Source organism: Barbus barbus (genome assembly GCF_936440315.1).
Source record: "Barbus barbus genome assembly, chromosome: 15".
Taxonomy (NCBI): Eukaryota; Metazoa; Chordata; class Actinopteri; order Cypriniformes; family Cyprinidae; genus Barbus; species Barbus barbus.
In genome coordinates this window covers 2,133,174-2,156,282 of record NC_136743.1, presented here as the reverse complement: position 1 = coordinate 2,156,282, position 23,109 = coordinate 2,133,174, and the positions used below count along the sequence as shown (strand labels likewise).

Sequence of the window (23,109 nt, the reverse complement as noted above, 5' to 3'; positions counted from 1 at the left end):
TGTACTTTTAGGAAATCTGCTCTTTTAGTTGAAGTGCCCAGGGTAATCGCTGCAGACAGGGACACCGCTGTTCGCACCGTGACGCCAACCAAAACAGCTTCCAGACAGATGATGAATGGCTTTGTGGAGATCAACACGTTCATCCACTCAGCTCTGAAGCAAAAACCTGATGAGTGGATGCACCTGTCACCTATTTATACCCGTATGCACGGGGAGTGGCTCAGGTATGCAAAATCCACTAGCCAATATTCACTGGCGTTTTCTCTTAAAGTCAGAGATGATTGGGGCTCCCAAGTGAATCCCCTAATGTCGTCATTCAGATCTTACAACGTGGATGGAATCACAAATCTGTAAAAATGGAATTTACTGTATAATGCAGATGGAATTAGGCAAATCTTGGATGATTAAATCAAATAAAAAATAGGTCTGTACACTTAATCAAATTGTGACATAAGTATGCAAATATTAAACTGCAAAAAGACTGCCATTTAATATGAAGTTTGCATGTAATTTTTGTCAGATACATATACATTTTCAAAGCTCTTCACTGCAGCCTGACAAAAAAGTTTGGCTTAATTTAAATTATAGCAGAAATATATTACTATTGTACAGTCGAATGTAATAATTAAAAATAACAATAATAATACAGTTGATTAAAACATAATTTTTTTTAAAGGAATATCACATAATTTTTGTCCATGTTTTAATTAAACAGAAAAGCTCTGTTATGCAGCACTATGCCAAAAAACTGAATCGTTTAAATGTCAAGTGATTACATTTTAAAAGATTAATTAAACAGTTAGTTTTATGTATTCATTTGATTACCACCATTTTTGATAAATCTATATTCATTCTTAAAACAGAATCCAAAAATAAATAAATAAACAGAATTTCTAGAAATAAACAATATACATTTAATGTCACGGTGCACACACGAGGAACACGCAGACGAGGATATAACTTCAAATAATATACTTTACTAGGACAAGACATCAGGACAGGACATGGCAGCACAAGGCAAGGCAGACACGGACATCACACACCGGGGTTAACGAGTAGACCAGACGAAATCTAACAGAACAGACAGGACTAATATACACAGGTAAATCATCAGACACGGCTAGACACGAATAAACTAATGATTACATTAAACAAGGACAGGAAACAAACCAAATATGGGCACAAGAGGCAGGAACACATGACACACACACGACAGTTCCCTGACATTTAATATGGCACTATTATTGTTATAATTTAAATAAATTATTAAATAGTTAATTTTATGATACAATTTCTGATAATAAAAATGTAATCAAACCTGGATTTTAGAATGGGTTCAGAAAAATTCAAATGAAACACACGGAATTTGGTAGAAAAAATTGATTTTATATTGGCTGATCTAGACTGTTCTCCATTTACATTACACATCGTGATGAAGAACGGAATTCCCTTTACATGTTGGCTGTTAATCTAGTTCCTGTAGGGTTTACGGGGCCTCTCATGGTACGAAAGCACTGTGGTTTCTTCAGAAAACCAGCTTTATTATTAAGTCAGAAGACCACTGAGCAACTGACTAAACTGCTATCCTTCATAAAAACAACCCCTGATGCTGGGAATGAAATCCAGCCTTTCATTCTGTCCGGGAGTTTCTTTAATGAAGCGTGGCTTCACATCTTTATAGGACAGAAGCTCAAGATCTCACAATAACCTTCACCTGACTTCACATGCTGTAAGTCAACTAAACTCATCTGGCCCATACGGATCTGGACGGGCCCCGCAGCATGTAAATCTGTGGTACAGGTACGAGCATGTCTGAGCACTGAGAGACTGACACACATAGCTCAGGTTACCTGTTGAGTCTCGACTACAGCCATCAGCCTCTACTCTCAAAACAAACTGCACACAACACGCCATTCGCTTCAGGTGAACTCCTTTAGCTCTCACGACCCAAAAACTGCTCATGGGTCTGTTGTTCTGAAGGCCAAAAACAAGATGCTAAAAATCATATCATCATGCATATCTAATATAGCGGTAACACTTGAAACTTTTCTGTGTAATGCATTATATAGGTATTAATAATGTGTTTCGGTGCACTATATCTTTTCATGAATAATAACCAAAGTTAAAATGCATTATGCAGACTCCTTGTTGCATCTGAAACTGGTTGTTTGTTGTGCTTTAATGCATTTTACTTAAAGGTGTGACAAAAAGCATTATAATGCATTACTATTATGAAGTATTATCATGCATTAACTGTGGTTACAATTATTCATGAGCTCATGCAATGCACAAAAATGTGCATAAGACATCAAATTAATACATTCAATTTTTTTTTTTAATGTATTATGTATAAAGGCTTGAAGTGAAGTGTAAATCAGCTTTTAAAAGGAGGAAACAATGTAGCAATATTCATAAACGTCAGTGTTTGATTTTACTTTCAAAAAAACAAGTTCTATATTTTGGTCACTAGAAAACCAGATAAAAACCACTAATCTACAATATGACTAACAAGATTCAGTGCAACGTTGCCATCCAGACAACTATTAAGAACAAGACATTTGATGTGCTTCCTCCCATAATGCATCCCAAAACATCCGTTTCCTTCCTGCGATTGCCTGATATGCTTCTACTTGCCTGATATGCTTCTACTGAAATGCATTTATTTGTCCAAATCTGGCTGATCTCGGACAGAATGACGTGAGGCCAGTTTTATTTTTCAGGATAAGATCTGATCTGGGACTGAGAGCAGGTTTAACGTGGGCGGATCAGTGAGGATGGATCAGAGCGTCGGATCTAATGTTACTCCAAACCACCAAACACACAAGAACACGCAAAAGAGCAGCAGCAGCACTATTTCATCTGTCTGTGCTGCAAACACACACTGCTCACAGTACAGAAACAAGTGGGATCACATTTATAATGTACTGTATAATCACTCTCTTGGGAGCATTTCTTCTCAAGAGGAATGAAATTAAATAGAGAGCTAATGGAAACTATTGCTGAAGGCTCCTGTTTCTCCAGGGAAAACCATGCACCTCAGTCATCTCATAGCCTTCTCCTCTAGATTTGCCTGATCAAAGTAGAGGATTTGACTGCTCAGATGTTTCTGCTTAGAAAAAGACCTCCGTAATCTTGTTTATGTCTCCTCTTGGGTTTCAGATTTGCCAGAACCCAGAGGATTTTATTCATAACTGCATTACTCATACGTTGAACTTTCAAAGCTCAGGAGAAATTAGTTTTTAATTCAAGTCTCAAGTACAAACTTTCATATATTTCTTCTAAACACCCAGATCATTTGGTCTGGGAAAAATCTGAAGAGAAATGCTCGAGTTCAGATAGAGATCTCTTTCGATTGCATGTTTTCCCATGGGAAAGAAAAATCAATCATAAATCTATTTTTCTGTATCTGACTCGATTATTTCTCAGAGACAGCAAAGAGGTCAGATGGAGAACAAATGCTAAAGTCTCCTGCTTCTCAGGTGTCTCTCCTGAGAAAAAGACATCAGTAATCTCATTGATGTCTCCATTAGTGTTTCATATTTGCCAGATTATCAGGCCAGAGGATTTTATTTGTAATTGCATGGCTAATGCATTGCACTTTCAGAGCTCAGGAGGCGTAAATTAATCAGATTAATCTGACTGGCGCCAAACATGGCCACTTCGGTTTGTTGCTCCTTGGTACTTTTTCTGTTTTTGTTTGTTTGTCCTGTTTTAGGCAACGTTTTTCCGATCAGCTTCACTAGAAATGAACTCTTGGACATAAGAAATAGCACACCAGATAACCTTTTGCCGACGTTTGAACATTCGGACGTTTTACTGAACATTTTAGTTGGAGGAGCTGCGTTTCTATACAAGTGAGGGAAGCGTGCTGGTGCGCTCGTGAAATCCAGCCAGCGCGGTTTAAGGACGCCGCTGCCGAGTATTCACCTGGCGAATCTCCGCTCCCTTGCAAATAAATCAGACGAACTACAACTCCTCACCCGCACAAAAAAAAGGACTTTTTAAACTCTTCTGCGCATTGTTTCACAGAAACCTGGCTGAACGGATCTATCCCGGACAGTGCGCTACATCTAGACGGATTCCAGCTATTCAGAGCAGACCGCATCACAGAGTCGTAGGGGAAAACGAGAGGTGGTGGATTATGTTTTTAGATCAATGAAGCCTGGTGTACAGACGTGACAGTTTTAAAGAAGATGTGCTGCCCAAACCTGGAAACTCTCTTTATTAACTGCAAGCTTTTATTCTGGTGAGTGTGTACATTCCTCCTGACGTGCGTGTGAGCGCCGCGCCAGAACTGTTGGCCGACCAAATCACACACACAGAGCAGCGGACTCTTTCATTATCATTCTCGGTGCACATCACGTGCCCCACCAGGGACAGCAATATACTGGATCATTGCTACACTGTTTTAAAGGATGCGTATCACTCTGTCCCCCGTGAAGCACTGGGACTCTCTGATCACTTTTTGGTTCATCTTCTACCAGCCTACGGGCAGAAACTTAAATCTGCTAAGCCTGTAGAAAAAACTGTAAAGAGATGGACTGTTGAAGCAGTCTCTTGGTTCAGTACAAAACTCAAATAGCTTCGCCAGGCCAAAGAGGATGCTCACAGGAGTGGGAACAAAGCCTTGTACAAACAGGCCAAATACACACTGAATAGAGAGATAAGAGTGGCAAAGAAAAACTACTCTGAAAAGCTAAAAAAACAGCTTTCAAGCAACGACTCTACATCAGTGTGGAAAGGCCTGAAAGCCATCACCAGTTACAAGACCCCTCCCCCCCAGCACAGAGGCCAATCAACAACTGGCTGAAGACTTGAACAAGTTTTATTGAAGATTTTAAATACAAAAGCCTGGTCTGACACCCCACACCCACTCTGACCGTCTCACAACACAGCCATCAACAACCCCCCCCCCCCCCCCCACTGTTTCTCAGCCTGTAATCAAGATCTGTGAAGAAGATGTAAGCAAAGTCTTCAGGAAACAGAAGATAAGGAAAGCCAAAAGCCCAGACGGTGTCTCTCCAGCCTGCCTCAAAGCCTGTGCTGTCCAGCTATCATCCATCTTCACATTGATCTTCAACAGATCACTGGAGCTGTGTGAAGTCCCCTCCTGCTTCAAACGCTCCACCATCATTCCTGTACCCAAGAAACCAAAAATCACAGGACTTAATGACTACAGACCTGTTGCTTTAACGTCTGTGGTGATGAAGTCATTTGAGAGGCGCTCATGTTGGCTCACCTGAAGGACTTTACTGGTCCCTTGCTGGACCCCCTGCAGTTTGCCTACAGAGCAAACAGGTCTGTGGATGATGCAGTCAACATGGGACTGCACTTCATCCTCCAACATCTGGACAAACCAGGGACTTATACAAGGATCCTGTTTGTGGACTTCAGCTCTGCCTTCAACACCATCATCCTGGACACCCTTCAGAATAAACTGACACAGCTCTCTGTCCCCACCTCCGTCTGTCAGTGGATCAACAGCTTCCTGACAGACAGGCAGCAGCTAGTGAGGCTGGGAAAACTCACATGCAACACCCGCCCCATCAGCACTGGAGCTCCTCAGGGCTGCGTTCTCTCCCCACTGCTCTTCTCCCTCTACACCAACGACTGCACATCTAAAGACCACTCTGTCAAACTTCTGAAGTTTGCAGATGACACTACAGTCATTGGTCGCATCCAGGACGGTGACGAGTCTGCTTACAGACAAGAGGTTGATCAGCTAGCTGTCTGGTGCAATCACAACAACCTTGGAGCTCAACATGCTCAAAACTGTGGAGATGATCGTGGACTTCAGGAGAAGTCATTCAGGTTCCTGGGCGCCACCATCTTCCAGGACCTGAAGTGGGATACTCACATCGACTCCATCGTGAAAAAGGCTCAGCAAAGATTGTACTTTCTTCATATTGAACCTGCCACAGGTGCACATGGCACAGTTGTACTCTGCTGTTTATTGAGTCGGTCCTGTGCTCTTCTATAACTGTATGGTTTGGGTCAGCCAACAAATTAGATATAAGAAGACTGCAGCAGACTGTTAGGTCAGCAGAAAGGATCATTGGTGTCCACCTGCCCAGCCTTCAAGACTTGTACTACTCCAGAGTGAAGAAACGGGCAGTAACATCATCACAGACCCTTCTCACCCTGGACACGACCTGTTTTGCACTTCTCCCCTCAGGCAGACGCTACAGATCTCTGTACACTAAACATCTAGGCATAAAAACTGTTTTTTCCCCCATGCCATCTCCAGCCTAAACAACTAACACAGGACTTATTACCTGTGTCCTGTAATTCATTCCCCATCTCTAATTATTGACTCTCTCCCTAGTACTTTGTAAATATATATGCATATTTTTCTAAACAGCTGTATATATAGAGTAAATGAGGCACAAATCTGTACATACATCTTATGTTCCAGATTCTTACACATTATAATTATTATTAAGTCTTATTTAAATGTTTCTGTTCTCATGTCAGATATGTATGTATGCATGTATGTACCAGAGCTTCTTAAAAACCACAAGTTTGCGCACACTTGGCAAATAAAGCTGATTCTGATTCTAAATGAGCTTTTAGTTCATGTGTCAAGTACAAGCTTTCAGATGCTTCTCCTAAAGACCCAGATCATTTGATTAACTCTGAGAAATGCTTGAGTTCAGATTGATTTTTTTCCCCCATATACTGTATCTGTCTCACTTGTTATTTCTCAGAGACAGCAAAGAGGTCAAATGGAAACTATTGCTGAAGTCTCCTGCTTCTCACATGATGGAATGGTTGTTGGTGCCAGGTCTGAGTATTTCAAAAACTGCTGATCTACTGGGATTTTCACGCACAACCATCTCTAGGGTTTACAGAGAATGGTCCGAAAAAGAGAAAATATCCAGTGAGCGGCAGTTGTGTGATGAAAATGCCTTGTTGATGTCAGAGGTCAGAGGAGAATGGGCAGACTGGTTAGAGATGATAGAAAGGCAACAGTAACTCAAATAACCACTCGTAACAACCAAGGTATGCAGAAGACCATCTCTGAACACACAACACTGTTAACACACACTCCAAGTCCCGCTGCATCAATACATAACCATCTGTACAAATAAACATCTGAAATTTTATACAATACTTAATATTAATGAGGAACAAATCTGAATCTGTATCATGAAGTCCATCTACATTAAAATTAACAGAAGAATAATAAACTGAATGCTTGCACAGAAATTCATAACTCGTTGTATTTAAATGGTTCTTATAAGAATATCATGATAATACTATGGTATATATCAATACAGAATATGGTGATACTATATCTGTATATAGATTATTTGTACATAAATATTTAAATATGTCTCTCTTGCCTATAGTGCACATATGTTCACTGTTTAGTTTTATGTATTGTATGCATATGACAAAAAATAAAATAAGTGATTCTGATATTAATAAATCCGATATTCATGTCCTGTAGTACTTTGAAGATTGCCATGGTAAAGAATACCATGGTGTTGGTTAAAATACATGGATTTATATCATTTACACACAAAAAATATATACATAAAACAACTCTTGTCACTTAAAAAAAATGTACTATAGCAGTACCATGATTCAGTGATGAGATCTGATGCCAAAACCATGGTATTTTAATATACCATGGTAAAATTATGTCTTTCCATGCTATGTTTGTTTATATAAATTGCAATGCTGTAGGAACAATCTAAACATAACACTTAGAATAAAAATAGTGCTATGGCAGTAAAACAGTCAGTGATTGCATGCATACCATGGTACTGTTTGATTACCATATTCATAACCCTGGTACTGTCAGGTAATTCCAACATGACTGTATTATAAAATAATAATTTTAAGCCTAGTATATTTGTATGGAAAAGCATGCATATGCGTTAAATCGACGTGTAACAGAAGCATTAATGTAAAAGATCCTCTGCATACCGAGATCTGCAGCATCCATCACCGCGTCCTCCGCCGCGCATCCCCCGGCCGCGGCTCCCTCCATCGGATCCGGATCAAGCGAGCCGCGGAGCGTCAACGCGAATCAGAGCAAGGAAACACAGAGCGCGCGTCATGATCTGGGTCCGCGGTGCGGCGCGTGTGCGAGCCTGTGCGTGCTCAGGATCCGAGCTGCAGTGACGTCACCCGAGTATAGCCTTTCACAATGACGTCAGCCACGGAGGAATTTACATATGCAGGCATAAAGGCATTTCATTTAAATATAATTCTGTTCAATTTAATTAAATTTAAAGCACTATAAAATCCACCAATTTTCCAGTAAATTAAATACTGAGGACAAATTAACCTAAAAAAAAACCCCCGCAGTTTTTAAATGGGAAAATACCGCTCTCTACCGAGTGACCCTCAAACTACAATACACTTGAAAAACCACACACTATTGTCATAAATTATACTAACATAACTAGGCAAACATGGCAATAAAATATAAAAAATATAAAGGGAAAAAAAGTGAATTTTCTTCATTTCGCCATCAGTCACCCAAATAATTTTTAATGTAAAATGCATGTTATGTCAAGTCTTGTGCATTACAGCTTCTTTTGTATTTAGTGCTGATTTTTAGCTGTCGTGATTCCACTTCATTAATGTAAATACATTTAAATTGATTTAAGTTATTTCAGGGTTTTTGAAAATATTCCAAAATGTAATTAGCAAGGGAAGTAATGAATAATTTATCAAATAATACTAATATAAAATTTTATAATAATATAAATTAAATAATTACAATAAAACATTTACTGATAAAAAGAATAAAATTAAAAAACAACTTCAAAAAAAAAAAAAAAAAAAAAGGACTAACAGTGCTATTATGATTTATTGATGTGGATTGGGTCACATTTCAAAATTTATATGAGTCAAAAAGCAGCCCAATATTCAAATTCAAATTTTATTTGTCACATACAAATGGCAAATTTGTATGTGCCATTGTATGTGCCATATACCTGCCCTCCCATAAATGACATGATTTAATCTGAAAATTCTGCATCTTTAAACATCACTCAGTCGAGTAAAGGAAAAGATTCATACTTTAAGAAGCAGCCACACAGGAAGTGCTAAGGCTATTCTTTAATCATTACAGCGGTTCATTAGAAAAGCTTCTTCAGATACAGGAGTGTGATTTCAGTGCAGTTCAGCTCCTCTCTGCTCACACGGCGGGACATCGCAGGGTTTTCCCAGAGAATTTGCACGCCGGAGGACATCAGGCCATCCCCACCTGAGCACAGGTTTGAGGAACAGCCGTCACAGATCTGGGCTTCACCCCGCAACGTCCAGCCATCGACCAGAGAGGAGACGCATATCTATAAACACATGGGACGGAGATCGGGTTTGATCCGAATGGCTACAGGTACTTGGGAAGATCCTTTTCAACAACCTGATGGGACAAAAAACATTGATTCTTTAATTATTTTTTATAAATATCAAAATGGTGTACAATTTTATAAAAATTCAAACAAATACAATTTATTTTTTTATAAATTCAAATTTTAAACTTTACAATTATTATAATTTTTTTAAACAATAATTGTTTAATTTTTATAGACCTACAAAAATTGTTTTTATAAAACTTAAAACAAATACAAATAAATGCAATTAATTTATAAATACAAACATTTTATGCATTTAATTTCATAAACTTTTATATTGTATAAAATTTTATTTTAAATAATTTTAATACATTTAATAAAATCATATGTAATTATAATTATGCTATAAATCCATAATTCAAAACAAAAACATATTTAATAAAATAAATGTAATTATACATTACAAAATATTTAAAAAATGAAATAAAATTTAAAACATACATTAAATACATTTAAACAAACATTATTTTTCTAAAGTAAATTTTTCTCAGATTCTATATATTAAAGAAATATTTATTCACCCTTATGCCGCGTCAAACCTATATGACTTTGAATGACATTAGGGTGATTAAATGACAACAATATCATTTTTGGGTGAAATAATTTATTGACTTACGCTTGGATCGTCCATTGGTCCGTACCTCTTCACAACCTGACCGTCTCTGTCAATGAGGAACTACAATAAAAATAACATTTATGAGATCACAATATTACAGCAGAGAATCAAAGAATAAATACCATTATTAACACACAATTATTAAATAAAAACAGTGTTACCTTAGTGAAATTCCACTTGATGTTGCTGTAGAAATAAAAGCAGTTTCATGCCAAACGATCAGTGCATTACAGAATACATTCATCAAATTCAAAATAAATACATTTGTCTTCAAGTAAAAACGTCAGACTCCATATATTTAAGAATTACACAGACAAATAAGAATAAACAAAGCAGTCAGACTCACTTTCCCAGAGTGCCTCTGCCTTTGGGCTGCTCCTTCATCCATTTCCAGAGCGGATGAGCTCCGTCGCCGTTCACCTCGATCTTACTGAAGAGTTCAAACTCTGCGTTGTAGCCTTTTGCAAACTCCTTGATCTCCGCCTCTGTTCCAGGCTCCTGAAGAACACACAACACCTCGCTGGATTACAAAACTGAACCCTTCATCTGATGAGTCTTAAAGCTGAAGAGCATGAGCATATGACAACTGTAAGTCTGTGAGGGGTGTTTGAGTACTGGGACAATCAAGATAAAGTGGATATAAATAATTAATAATATGCAGGGAAGATCAGTCATTCACAGTTCCGTATGCAAATATTATATTATAAATATTACACACACGTGTGTGAGAGTGTATGCATGACCAAACTTAAAACTGAATGGAAAAAAAAAAAAAGACCAAATTTGAAGCACTAAAATTATTAATTGGAAATAAATAATTGACAATGCAAATAAATGCATTTTGTATCTCTTGTTGTAAGATTAAATCTCACCCCACAACACAAAATAATCCACTTACAGCTTCACTCATGTGACCTACTTAGTCATGACAGCGAACGCTCTTACAGTGGTACATTTAATCAAAGGACAAATGTTCAGGACTGAAAGTGTTTTAATTCACAATATAATGCCACAGCAAAGCATGTATGCATTGCATAGAATGCTAACTTTCCATATGCATGGAATACAGTATCCCATAATCAACACGATTGAATTGGCCGTCCTTTTTCAGTGACAAATGAACCTGAAGCAATGTTAAAGATTTCAATATTTACTCTTTAAACAGTAACAATTTTTTTTTACACAAAACCTGGAAAAAAAATCTTCTTCTGAGATGCAAACTGATGAACACCACTCATTGGATTAAACATGCAATGCAATCAGGTCATGAGGAGTCACTATATCAGTTTAAAATATTGCATAGCGTACTATTTTCATACCTGTTTTCCAAACTGGTTGCAGGGGAAGCCCAGGATGCGTAAACCTTTCTCAGCGTACGTGGCGTGCATTGCCGCAAACTGAGTGTAGTTTACAGAAGTCTTACCTCATTTAGAGGCTACGTTAGTGATGATGCACACATAACCCCTGAAACACACACAAACACACTTCAGACACCACGACCCAGATTCACAGAGCAAGATTACACTCGGCCAAAGACTAAAAATAACTGCATGCACAATGACGAATGAGCATTAGGAGTATAATGTGGGTGATGACAGCTGTTAAAGGAATAGTTCAGCCAAAAATGAAAATCTGCTCATCCTCAGGCCATCCAAGATGTAGATGAGTTTGTTTCTTCATTAGATTTGGAGAAATGTGTCATTCCATCACTTGCTCAGCAATGGATGCTCTGTAGTGAATGGGTGCCGTCAGAATGAGAGTCCAAACAGCTGATAAAAACATCCATCATTAAGACTTTTTTAACTTAAATACGAATCCATAATCACGCTTCCTCCAGTGAAAAAGTGCATCTGCTGTTGTCTCTCGCATCAAAATCCAGCCACATATTGGTTTAGAGCTGTTTTGGCTTGATCTGTGCAGATTTCTCTCCTGATTCAGACCACTTTTTCACTGGAGGAAGCGTTATTATGGATTATGGACTTGTATTTGTTTCAGCTTTTGTGTTCTCCAGATGTTAACTGATGGACTGGAGTGGTGTGGATTATTGTGATGTCTTTATCAGCTGTTTGGACTCTCATTCTGACGGCACCCATTCACTGCAGAGCATCAATTGCTGAGCAAGTTATGCAATGCTACATTTCTCCAAATCTGATAAGAAATCACTCATCCGCATCTTGGATGGCCTGAGTTTAAGTACATTTTCAGCAGATTTTCAAGAAATATAAGTCTTTTTTTAATATTTAAACAAACAAGTTAGTTTAATACTTCTTATTAGGTGTTTGTTCAGATCACTAACCCCAAATATGAGCATTAATATAGTAATAAAAATGCTTGAGCAAACTAAATCAAAGTTGTGTACTCATCTGTTCACCTGTATTTCTCCAGAGACACTTCATTTCCATCGATGTCTTTGGCTGAGAACTCGTATATGGATTTGGCCGACTGCCAGTCGTTGGCTTGGGCACACTGCGATAAACAGAGAGAGGTCAGAGGTCACAGGGCATGACGAGTGTCTGCCAATCCCATCAAACTGATACTGAGCACAAGAACAATGATACACAATCATGTGCTATAAATCAATTATGCAACTTCCTCATGTGACAGCATAACTGATGAAATCGCATATTAAAAGTCATCTTTGACCTCTGATACGGTTATGTGTGACTTCTTGCTTACATACGCAACAAGTTCTGCAAAACACAAGAAACTAAATATTACTTTACAGAGGATGATACAGCAAAAAGTTGATTATTAAAATTACATTGACACCATCATGTGTGGAGCTCCTAAACAAAGCAGGTATTCATATTGTGAACAGGAAACACGGCCGTCACATGGGATTCATCACACTTACAGGAAACACGTAAACATCCTCCAGCTGACACTAGTCAAAGCTAACCAGATTTAAGAGTAATCCATTACAAGCTTACCTGAGAGCTAAGACTGTATGACAGTCCACTCATGGTTTATTATGTGTGAGAAATTAACAATTATACAAAAAAAGGACACAAATATAGAGCTATAAAGATCATGCAGTGTGGGTTTATTATGGAGGCACTTTATAATAGTTAACTCAATTCATTTATTTCAATAATCACACTGCAAATTTATCTGGAGTGATTTTTATGTTGCATACTAACATAAGATATGAAATCTTTTAGATCATATTAATGCACCAGCAACACCCTACAATAAAACATGCATCACCCTTATATATAAAGAGCTGGTGTATTTTAGGAAACATGCAGTTAGATTTAATAAAACCTAAATAACAAGTATTATTGAATATTACTGATAATAAAATCCACTCCAAATAATGAAATTATAATTGATAACTCTTAATAAAATTATCACTGGTTAGTCTTAACAATAAACCCACAGCGTAACTGATGACTATTAATAATAAACCCTTAATCACTTTATTATCATTGATTATTGTCCATGTGATTGAATTCGAAAGCTTCATGCTAAACCCAAAACAGGCCTAAAACATCTGTCTGCCGACAAAACGGACTTTAACGAGTCGTTTTGTTAAAAATACACTAATATATACATATATATAAATCGATTTTAAGGCATAAATAAATCCACAGAGACATGATTACATCATTGAAGCTAACATGCTAATGTTCCTCCATCGGAGTGAATTAACGGAGACACACAGGTGCCGCAAATAAACACACCGGACTTTGACCTACTTCCAGCAACTACAATAACTAGCGGTTAGACAACACAAACTAGTCTAAACACGCTCTTAGACGCGGTAAACAGCAGGTAAAGGTGTGGTATCTTACCATGGCTCTAGCGAATCTCTTGCTCCCCAGCGACCCTGAAACAACCACATAGTGTTGCGGCACAAAACCCCGCCCACCTACGGGAAAGACACGCCTCTTCGGTCAGCCGCAGCCAATCAGAGACGGTGCAAAGTCATCTGATCAATGCGTATAAATTAAAGTATGCAACAGTATAAAAATACATTAAGATTTATATCATAGACTGATACACAGTTGAGATACAGTTGTATCAATACGCAGTTTTAAATTATATATAAACAATACAATATATGATATTTAGATATTAAATGAAAATAAAACTTGTTTGATATGCTCCCTGTAAAGCAAAGACTGCGGTAAAAGTGTATTTTGTGCCTGGCAATGAATTCGACACCAACCAGGGGTCCTTAAACTCCTCTGTGAGCACGTGACTAATGACCGGAAGTGCGCGGAGTTTAAAAGCAGATTGTTTTAGGACGGTGCTGTTATCAGTTTAACCTGGTTTTTTTTTTTTTACAGTCTATGAGTTTAACGCGCTAATGGATGACGAGGAGGAGACTTATCGATTATGGAAAATCCGTAAGACTATAATGCAGGTGTGAACGTGCATCGAGCATTGTTTACATTCAACACGTGGTCATAACTAGACAGAACTGTGCTCATAAAACAGTTCATAGAAGTTCACACAGGCATTGAAATGAACAAGACAAGAAACAAAGGTAATGTACAGCAATCTAAGAGAAAACAGAGAATTTAAAGGAGGTTAAATGGTAGGAAATAATGGTGAGTTTCAGTAACAGACTGTAGGAGACCTCTAATATAAACCTGAATCCACAAAATTAAGAATATAAACTGCATACATTTCACACATTTTAAGGTGTGTAAAAGAAAGTTACATTAAATAAATAAATAAAAATGTATCATTAAAATGAATACAAATTATTAAAATTAAAGAGAATAATAAATTAAATTGATTAAAGTAAATAATAATTATTTTTTTAAAATAAATAATACCTAACAGTGCTGTACTATAATGGACAGATATAAGTAGCAATGCAAACTAAACGTTCTCCACGCATGTTTAGATTTGTGTCACAGTATTAATGGGGTCTTTATACGTTTAAAAAGGTAAATGCACAAAATCAAGAGAATATAATATTAGTATACATTTCACATTTTAGATCAGAGGTTTTCAAACAGGTCTGGAAGAGAAAAACATTGTAAAAATAAATAAATAAGAACTAATTAATTACAATTTAAAATAAATGTAAAAAAAAAATCTTAATTTTTTAAAATATAAATATTAAAATTAATAATAATAATAAAAACATAAATACATAACAGTACAGGACTTTAGTGAATAGAAAAAATTTAATAATGAAATTTCAAATTATATTTTACACATTTATATTAATTTTTCACAGTACAAACTGGGTATTATTACATAAAATATATAGCTGCCTTTTAAATTCCAGGATGCTTAGCTGCATTTATAATGCACATGAATGTTGTGTTGCTGTAGCTCTGCCACGATCGAGGATATCTGGTGACCCAAGACGAGCTGGACCAGACCTTGGATGAGTTTAAAGGTCAGTTTGGAGACCGACCCAGCGAGGGTCGACCCAGACGGACGGACCTCACCGTGCTGGTGGCCCACAATGACGACCCCACCGACCAGATGTTTGTGTTCTTTCCAGGTGAGATGTGACGCAGGAGTCCGTGTGACGCCGAACGATTCATGTGTGCTTATCTGAGTGTTTTATATCCACCAGAGGAGATGAAAGTGGGCATCAAGACCATTAAGATGTACTGCCAGCGGATGCAGGAAGAGAACATCGCTCGGGCCATTATCGTAGTCCAGACAGGCATGACGCCTTCTGCTAAACAGGTACGACACTCAGATCTCTCACCTGAAGCATCAAACACAGGTAATTAAGTGCCAGGCAAGCAGAAGGATATATATTTAGTGGCTGACCTCTTTTTCCTGATGATGATTCTTCTTTTGCAGTCTTTGGTTGATATGGCACCAAAATACATCCTGGAACAGTTTCTACAGCAAGAGCTGCTCATAAACATCACAGAGCACGAGGTGAGATTAATAAAAAATAAAAAAATCCTAACAAAATGTGGTACAAGAGAAACAAAAATAACCCTAACCCTATTATATTATTAAATTGTATAAGCTTGATTTATAAAAAAAAAAAAAAAATATATATATATATATATATATATATATATATATATATATATATATATATATATATATATATATATATATATATATATATATATATAGAGAGAGAGAGAGAGAGAATTGTTAACAAATTTAAACTGATGATAAACATTTAACATCTGCTGTTAAAAGAACAAAACTTACTAAATTATAATTTTGTCATTCAATCTAATTGTTAGTATAATTTTAACCCAAGCTAAAAAATATTTGAGATTTAAAATATGAATTAAAATGTTATCAAAAACAATATAAATATTATTCATATACAAATTTTACATGTAAATATTATTGTTTTTTTTTAACCATCCATAAAAAAAGTTACACAGGTGGACAAAAATGTTAGCTTGGGAGCACAGACTTAAGTTTGGTCTCATTTTAAAGAAGACCCATGACATTATTGTTGAAGTAAAAAAAAAAAAAAAAAAAAAAAAGGTTAAAAAGTTAAAAAAAAAAAAAAAAAAAAAAGGTTTAAGTTTATGAAAATTATTTATAAACAATATTTTATATAAAATATTTATTTTATGAAACATGTTGAACTCTAAACCTGCTAGAAAACCAAAGCCATAAATCTAAACACATTGTGTTCCAAATTTGAGTTTCATATCTCAAAAAAATGAGCTCTCAGTAAGATTTTGTTTGGGCGCAGTACCACATCTTCCCCAGTAGATGCCAGCAAACCTCTGCTGGTGCACACAGTGCTTGGATTTGTGATTTGCAGTCGAGTTTCTCTTTCTCAAATATTACAAGCACACACATACAAACCACACTCTGACATCTATACCAACACACCTACACAATTAAAGCTGCATTATTTATCCAATTGGCTCTATAATATGCAGAAGCAGAACACAGGAATAAAGTGAGTATACAGGTGCTTCTCAATTAATTAGAATGTCGTGGAAAAGTTAATTTCAGTAATTCAACTCAAATTGTGAAACTCGTGTATTAAATAAATTCAATGCACACAGACTGAATTAGTTTAAGCCTTTTGTTCTTTTAATTGTGGTGATTTAGGCTCACATTTAACAAAAACCCACCAATCTCAACAAATTAGGATACTTCATAAGACCAATAAAAAAACATTGTTGGCCTTCTGGAAAGTATGTTCATTTACTGTATATGCACTCAATACTTGGTAGGGGCTCCTTTTGCTTTAATTACTGCACCAATGTGGCGTGTCTCTCATCTTCCTCTTGACAATACCCCCTACATTCTCTATGGGGTTCAGGTCAGACAAGTTTGCTGGCCAATCAAGCACAGTAACACCATGGTCATTGAACCAGCTTTTGGTACCTTTGACAGTGTGGGCAGGTGCCAAGTCCTGCTGGAAAATGAAATCAGCATCTCCATAAAGCTTGTCAGCAGAAGGAAGCATGAAGTGCTCTAAAATTTCCTGGTAGACGGCTGCGTTGACTGTGGACTTCAGAAAACACAGTGGACCAACACCAGCAGATGACATGGCAGCCCAAATAATCTCTGACTGTGGAAACTTCACACTGGACTTCAAGCAACATGGATTCTGTGCCTCTCCACTCTTCCTCCAGACTCTGGGACCTTGATTTCCAAATTAAATGGAAAATTTACTTTCATCTGAAAAGAGGACTTTGGAGCACTGAGCAACAGTCCAGTTCTTTTTCTCCACAGCCCAGGTAAGACGCTTCTGACGTTGTCTCTGGTTCAGAAGTGGCTTGGTAGCTCTTTTCCTGAAGACGTCTGAGCGTGGAGACTCTTGATGCACTGACTCCAGCTTCAGTCCACTCCTTGAGAAGCTCTCACAAGTGTTTGAATCAGCTTTGCTTGACAGTATTCTCAAGCTTGCGGTTATCCCTGTTGCTTGTGCACCTTTTCATACCCAAATTCTTTAATATGCTTTGATATAAAATTTTTAATATAAAATCATTTAATATGCTTTGATACAGCACTCTGTAAACAGCCACAGCTTTCAGTAATGACCCTCTGTGACTTACACTCTTTGTGGATCATTGCCAAGTCAGCAGTCTTCCCCATTATTATAGTTTCAAAGAACAAGAGATACCCGGTATTTATACTGTAGGGCTGGTCATTAACTGAAACTCAAATGTAAATATTCTTGTATTTTGAGATACTGATTTTTGACTTTCATGAGCTGTAAGCTCTAATCATCAAAATTAAAACAAAAAAACTTTTGAAATGTTTTACTTTACATGTAATGAATCTAACATATATGAAAGTTTCACTTTTTGAAATAACTTACAAGAAAAAATGAACTTTTTCACCACATTCTAATTTATTGAGATGCACCTGTATGCTTTATAGACCAAACCTGAAAAAATGGCACCATCTGGTAAAAAATGTAATTTTAAAGCCTTGCCAACAGAATGAAAGCCTATTAACAAAAATGGCATCATTTTACAGTTAAACGGCACTGCGAATAAAAATAGCAGTTTTAATGCATTTCAATGGGGACATTTTTGTCCAAAAGGTCCTGAGAGGAACAATTGTGTACCTGGTGCAAAACAGACTTAAAGGAAATGGGGGTGAAATAGTAAAATTCCAATAAAAATACATACCTGTGCCAAAATTTATGCAGCTGCCAATAACACAGGTCCAAAAGGTTGCACAAGGGTTAAAACAATTATATAGGGTTTGTTAAAATGAACAAAAATTGCTCAATTATAATTTTGTAACTAAATAGGAGTATAATTCTAACCCAATCACAAAAATATTTTATTTATTATATATAAAACATTAATAATATAAATATTTACAAAAAACAGAGATTTGTTATAAAATATTGCGTTCTGTTAAAATAACAAAAACTACTAAATTATAATTTTGTCTTTCATTCTAATTATTAGTATAATTTTAACCCAAGCACAAAAATATTTAAAATATTGATTAAAATATTTATATATTTTTAAAACCTTAATATATTATAAATATAAATTTATTTTAAAAGCACATTAAGATTTGTTATAACAAATATTGCAATCTGTTAAAAGACCAAAAACGACTAAATTTTGCATGCATTATTACATTCAAAAAACAACAAAACAGAAAATCTTTAATTTATTCATAATTGTTTTTTCTTTGTCCTTCAGTTGGTTCCTGAACACATCGTTATGACAAGAGAAGAAGTGACAGAGCTGCTGGCCAGATAGTATCCATAGCAACAGCTGTGTGTGAAGTGATGCTGTGATGTGTCAAACGGAAAAGCAAAAGTGATTGTGTCCAAACAGGTTTCCCAAACCCTTTCCTCTCTGCCATTGGTCCGAAAAACAGTTCATTCTGCTCCAAACTCACTCACTGTTGACTATATAGTAAACTAGGTTAAGAGGAAGCATGCTCTCTGTGACATCAAAACAGCTTTTCTTGACTGTAATCAGTAAACTCAAGGAGACACAGTTACCCAGAATTCAGTGTGGAGATCCCGTGGCACGATATTTCGGGCTGAAACGAGGGCAGGTGAGTCTGAAAACGTTCATTAACTCATTCTTTGTTACTTTAAGTGCTTTATGATCGTGGATTGAGAGATGGTTTAGTTTGTAGTGTATAAGCCTGGATATCAGCATTGTGAAGCACACAGTGGTGGAGCAGTATTTTGTTATAAAGGTGTTGATTTGTGTCACCAGGTGGTGAAGATCATCCGGCCCAGTGAAACAGCTGGACGATACATCACATACAGACTCGTACAGTGAGGACCAGCGGCTTTATTTTTAGTTGATGTCCAACTCAAGAGCTACAGATGTTTTGCTTTGTGTTTGTCTTGTGACGGGCTTTTCATTGCTGTCTGTTTATTTCTTTTCTTTTATAATTGAGGACTGAGATCCTTGTGATCGAAGGCAACAATTATGAATTTAGATTTCTTTAATTTCCATTAAAAAAATAAAGAAATTTGTTTAATGAATGGTTTTGTTACTGTTATTTTTTATGCATTTTTAATGCATTAATGGCAAAAAACAAAAGTTAAATCCCAATTTATATTGTAACTTGTGTATATACGTGTGTGTATATATTATATATATATATATTTAAATATTGAATAATATTATTTTATAGATCACCACATTCCAGATCCTCTTAATAAAAAAAAAACATGAATATTTAAAATAGAGAAATATATGCTAATTATATTATTCCTAATATATATTCCACCACATTAGATCTGATTAATTCACAAACCCAAGCACACACAAGTTCACAAACTAAATGATTCGTCACAAATATAGTAGAAATTACAGATTTATTGCATATAGATGTTTTCTAAAAATATATACAGTTTCAGAATATACAAAAGGGTTTCACTCACAAATGTCTTTAATTTCTGTGGTGTTATGCATTTATCGGTCAAGTTAAATGGTTAAAGGATTTAGTTAACATGGTTGAGATGAAGCTACAGTCCCAGCATGCTTTAAACCATATTTAGTTTAGTAAGACAGTGCTGCTGGAACAACACCAGTAATGAAATATACACACTATTACAAACGAAGCAAATGTTTAGAAAAGAAATATGCATAAACATTTTATAATGCATTACATAAGCATTAAAACCAGCACCGACCAGCAGTCCGGCTGTTGTTAGACCAGTTTAACCGTAACACCATTTTCTGCTTATTTGCCCATAAACTCCAGTGCATAGATGAAACTATAATAAATATTGTAAATATAACGTTACAAGCTCCTAAAAGAGACACTTGCTTCTGAACAAAAATATTGAAAAATATGAGACTTTAAGCAAAGCACTTTTAATATCTACAACACACTAACTCCTCTTGAGATCCTATTAAATAATAATAATATTGACGTTTATGCTTGTTTTTGAAAGACAGTAATTATTGTATTCCAGTAGCAGGTTATGAATGAGGTGGTTTATACAGACTAGTGCGCAAACGTATTATAATTGAGGGAATATAACCACCATCATCTGAATAGAGACCAACATTATATAAACATCCAGTGCATATCGGCTAATATGTGAAACGACATTGATCTCAGTTCTAGAAAAAACGGCATGAGAGGTCGCCGAGAGGTCATATGAGTTCACCTGTCAGTCAAAACCTACTTATTCTTAATGTTATTCATCTGACTTTTAGGAATTTATATATATAAACGTAACACTTGTTCTCCTGTTGTACATCTCTATTAGTTGAAATGTATATTGACCTGTTTATATTCCTAATACATCTCGTCTTACTGATCTGAGACCTCTTCTGCGCTGGTTTCCTGCGGGTCGGAACCAACGGTCTGCTCCGGGATGGTCTCTGGAACCAGTCCGCTCAGGTCCAGACTCACTCGGGGACTTATCTGGTCTTCCTCGGTGCTGGTCTCACTCTCCTGACTCACGAAAGGAGGGCGCTGCGGTTGGCTCCCTCTGCCCAGATCCTCCACGTCAGAGTCAGAGTCCAGCGAACGCTCCTGAGAACCAGAGGAACCCACCGAATAACCTGAAGAACGAGATGAACAAACATCACAATTTTTTTTTTTTTTTTTAATAATCAGAGAATATTTCATCAAATATTTTGATCTGAATTCTGATATGTTTACTACTAAATTAATAATCCAAATTGTCTCATTTTAATTAAATTTCAATTGCTAATTCCATTTTCAATCCTATTATAATTCAAACCATATGAACAACCCTATGGATAATTATATTATTTAATAATATTCATATGTAAAATATATATTTTTTAAATAATATATATTTATAGTATTTTTATTCAAATATATATTTATTATATATTTTAGTATTAACATTATTTAATATTTATTTATTCCGTCTTTCTAATATATATGAATACTAATATATTTAAAATATTAAACATATTCCAAATCCTCTTATTTCACAAACGCAAGCAAAATAAAAACATAATATTTAAAATAATAAAAATATTGAATTATTTTCTAGTTAAATATTTATAATATATATGCCACCAAACTTCACAAACTCAAGCACAGAAAAGATTTTATAATATTAATATTTGAAATCTTACAAATCACCTGGGGCCTCATTTATAAAGCATGCGTACGCTCAGATTTGATCTTAGAGTGTGCGTACGCTTAAATCCACAGCAACGCTCATATTTGTCTTTGGCATGAAAAGTGCTCAGTGGCACGTCAGGGACTGAGCAGACGTACACACTTTTTCTTGTTGGAGTACTGCAGGTTTTTGAAAATGTAAGCTGTTCTTGCAGCTCGCTGTTCTAAATTAAAGAATTGGGATGATGACTGGTGATCTTTTACATGTTAATAGTACGAATAGAATAACGCAAGCCTCTAGAGGACACATAAGTCTGAAGTAATGAATTTAGGTAAAGGGGAGCAGAGCCAGTGGTGGTTCTGTAGGCAAACATTAATGCCTTGAATTTAATGCGAGCGGCTATTGGTAGCCAGTGCAAATTGATGAACAGAGGCGTGACGTGCGTTCTTTTCGGCTCATTAAAGATTAATCTTGCAGCGGCATTTTGGATTAATTATAGAGGTTTAATAGAATTGGCTGGAAGACCTGCCAAGAGAGCATTGCAATAGTCAAGTCTGGACAGAACAAGAGCCTGAACAAGGAGTCGTGTTGCATGTTCCGAGAGAAAAGGCCTGATCTTCTTAATATTGTATGATGCAAATCTGCAGGACCGGGTAGTTTTAGCAATGTGGTCTGAGAAATTCAGCTTATCATCAATCACAACTCCAAGGTTTCTGGCTGTTTTTGAAAGAGTAATGGTAGATGAGCATAACTGGAAGGTGAGATTGTGATGAAGCGATGGGTTAGCTGAAACTGCAAGCAGTTCTGTCTTAGCTAGGTTGAGTTGATGGTGATGGTCCATCATCCAGCAAGAAATGTCTGTTAGACACGCTGAGATGCGAGCAGCTATCGTCGGATCATCAGGATGGAATGAGAGGTAGAGTTGAGTGTCATCAGCATAGCAGTGATATGAAAAGCCATGTTTCTGAATGACAGAACCTAGTGATGCCTTGTAGACAGAAAAGAGAAGTGGTCCAAGAACTGAGCCCTGAGGCACCCCAGTAGCTAGATGTTGCGACTTGGATACCTCACCTCTACTTTGAAGGACCTATCAGAGAGGTAAGACTCAAACCACTGGAGTGCGGTTCCTGAGATGCCCTTTCTCAATAGGG

At 36.4% G+C, this 23,109-nt stretch overlaps 4 protein-coding genes across 7 annotated transcripts in view; 1 reads left to right on the top strand and 3 right to left on the bottom strand.

The window, feature by feature from the left end:
* LOC306880807 (phosphatidylinositol 4-phosphate 5-kinase type-1 gamma-like) overlaps nucleotides 1-8,090 on the bottom strand; it is a 53,750-nt gene extending 45,660 nt beyond the window's left edge. Inside the window, exon 1 of the mRNA XM_079434575.1 lies at nucleotides 7,936-8,090. Within this exon, the coding sequence (XP_079290701.1) occupies nucleotides 7,936-7,999 (64 nt within the window). The 5' untranslated portion in view covers nucleotides 8,000-8,090. The remainder of the gene's footprint in view (nucleotides 1-7,935) is intronic.
* An 862-nt stretch (nucleotides 8,091-8,952) lies between these two features.
* On the bottom strand, nucleotides 8,953-13,860 carry LOC306880744 (phospholipid hydroperoxide glutathione peroxidase-like). The gene is made up of 7 exons (XM_079434482.1): nucleotides 13,788-13,860; nucleotides 12,365-12,459; nucleotides 11,313-11,457; nucleotides 10,340-10,491; nucleotides 10,155-10,179; nucleotides 9,994-10,053; nucleotides 8,953-9,385 (listed from the first exon to the last, which is right to left on the bottom strand). Exons 1-7 carry the CDS (start codon nucleotides 13,788-13,790, stop codon nucleotides 9,353-9,355), a joined length of 513 nt encoding a protein of 170 aa, XP_079290608.1. The 5' UTR covers nucleotides 13,791-13,860; the 3' UTR covers nucleotides 8,953-9,352.
* A 325-nt stretch (nucleotides 13,861-14,185) lies between these two features.
* LOC306880830 (DNA-directed RNA polymerases I, II, and III subunit RPABC1-like) lies at nucleotides 14,186-19,883 on the top strand. 3 transcript variants are annotated; one of them, XM_079434607.1, is made up of 7 exons: nucleotides 14,186-14,485; nucleotides 15,289-15,463; nucleotides 15,539-15,654; nucleotides 15,775-15,855; nucleotides 19,080-19,138; nucleotides 19,365-19,443; nucleotides 19,611-19,883. In XM_079434607.1, exons 2-7 carry the CDS (start codon nucleotides 15,445-15,447, stop codon nucleotides 19,674-19,676), a joined length of 420 nt encoding a protein of 139 aa, XP_079290733.1. In that variant the 5' UTR covers nucleotides 14,186-14,485; nucleotides 15,289-15,444; the 3' UTR covers nucleotides 19,677-19,883. The 3 variants fall into 3 exon arrangements, with proteins under 3 accessions (XP_079290733.1, XP_079290732.1, XP_079290731.1); XM_079434606.1 differs by having other exon boundaries at nucleotides 14,188-14,345; XM_079434605.1 differs by having other exon boundaries at nucleotides 14,201-14,362.
* Nucleotides 19,884-20,194: 311 nt separating this feature from the next.
* LOC306881668 (rho GTPase-activating protein 45-like) overlaps nucleotides 20,195-23,109 on the bottom strand; it is a 30,719-nt gene continuing 27,804 nt past the window's right edge. For both annotated transcript variants that reach the window (XM_079435866.1, XM_079435865.1), the window contains exon 23: nucleotides 20,195-21,422. In XM_079435866.1, coding sequence (XP_079291992.1) covers nucleotides 21,169-21,422 — 254 coding nt within the window. In that variant the 3' untranslated portion in view covers nucleotides 20,195-21,168. The remainder of the gene's footprint in view (nucleotides 21,423-23,109) is intronic.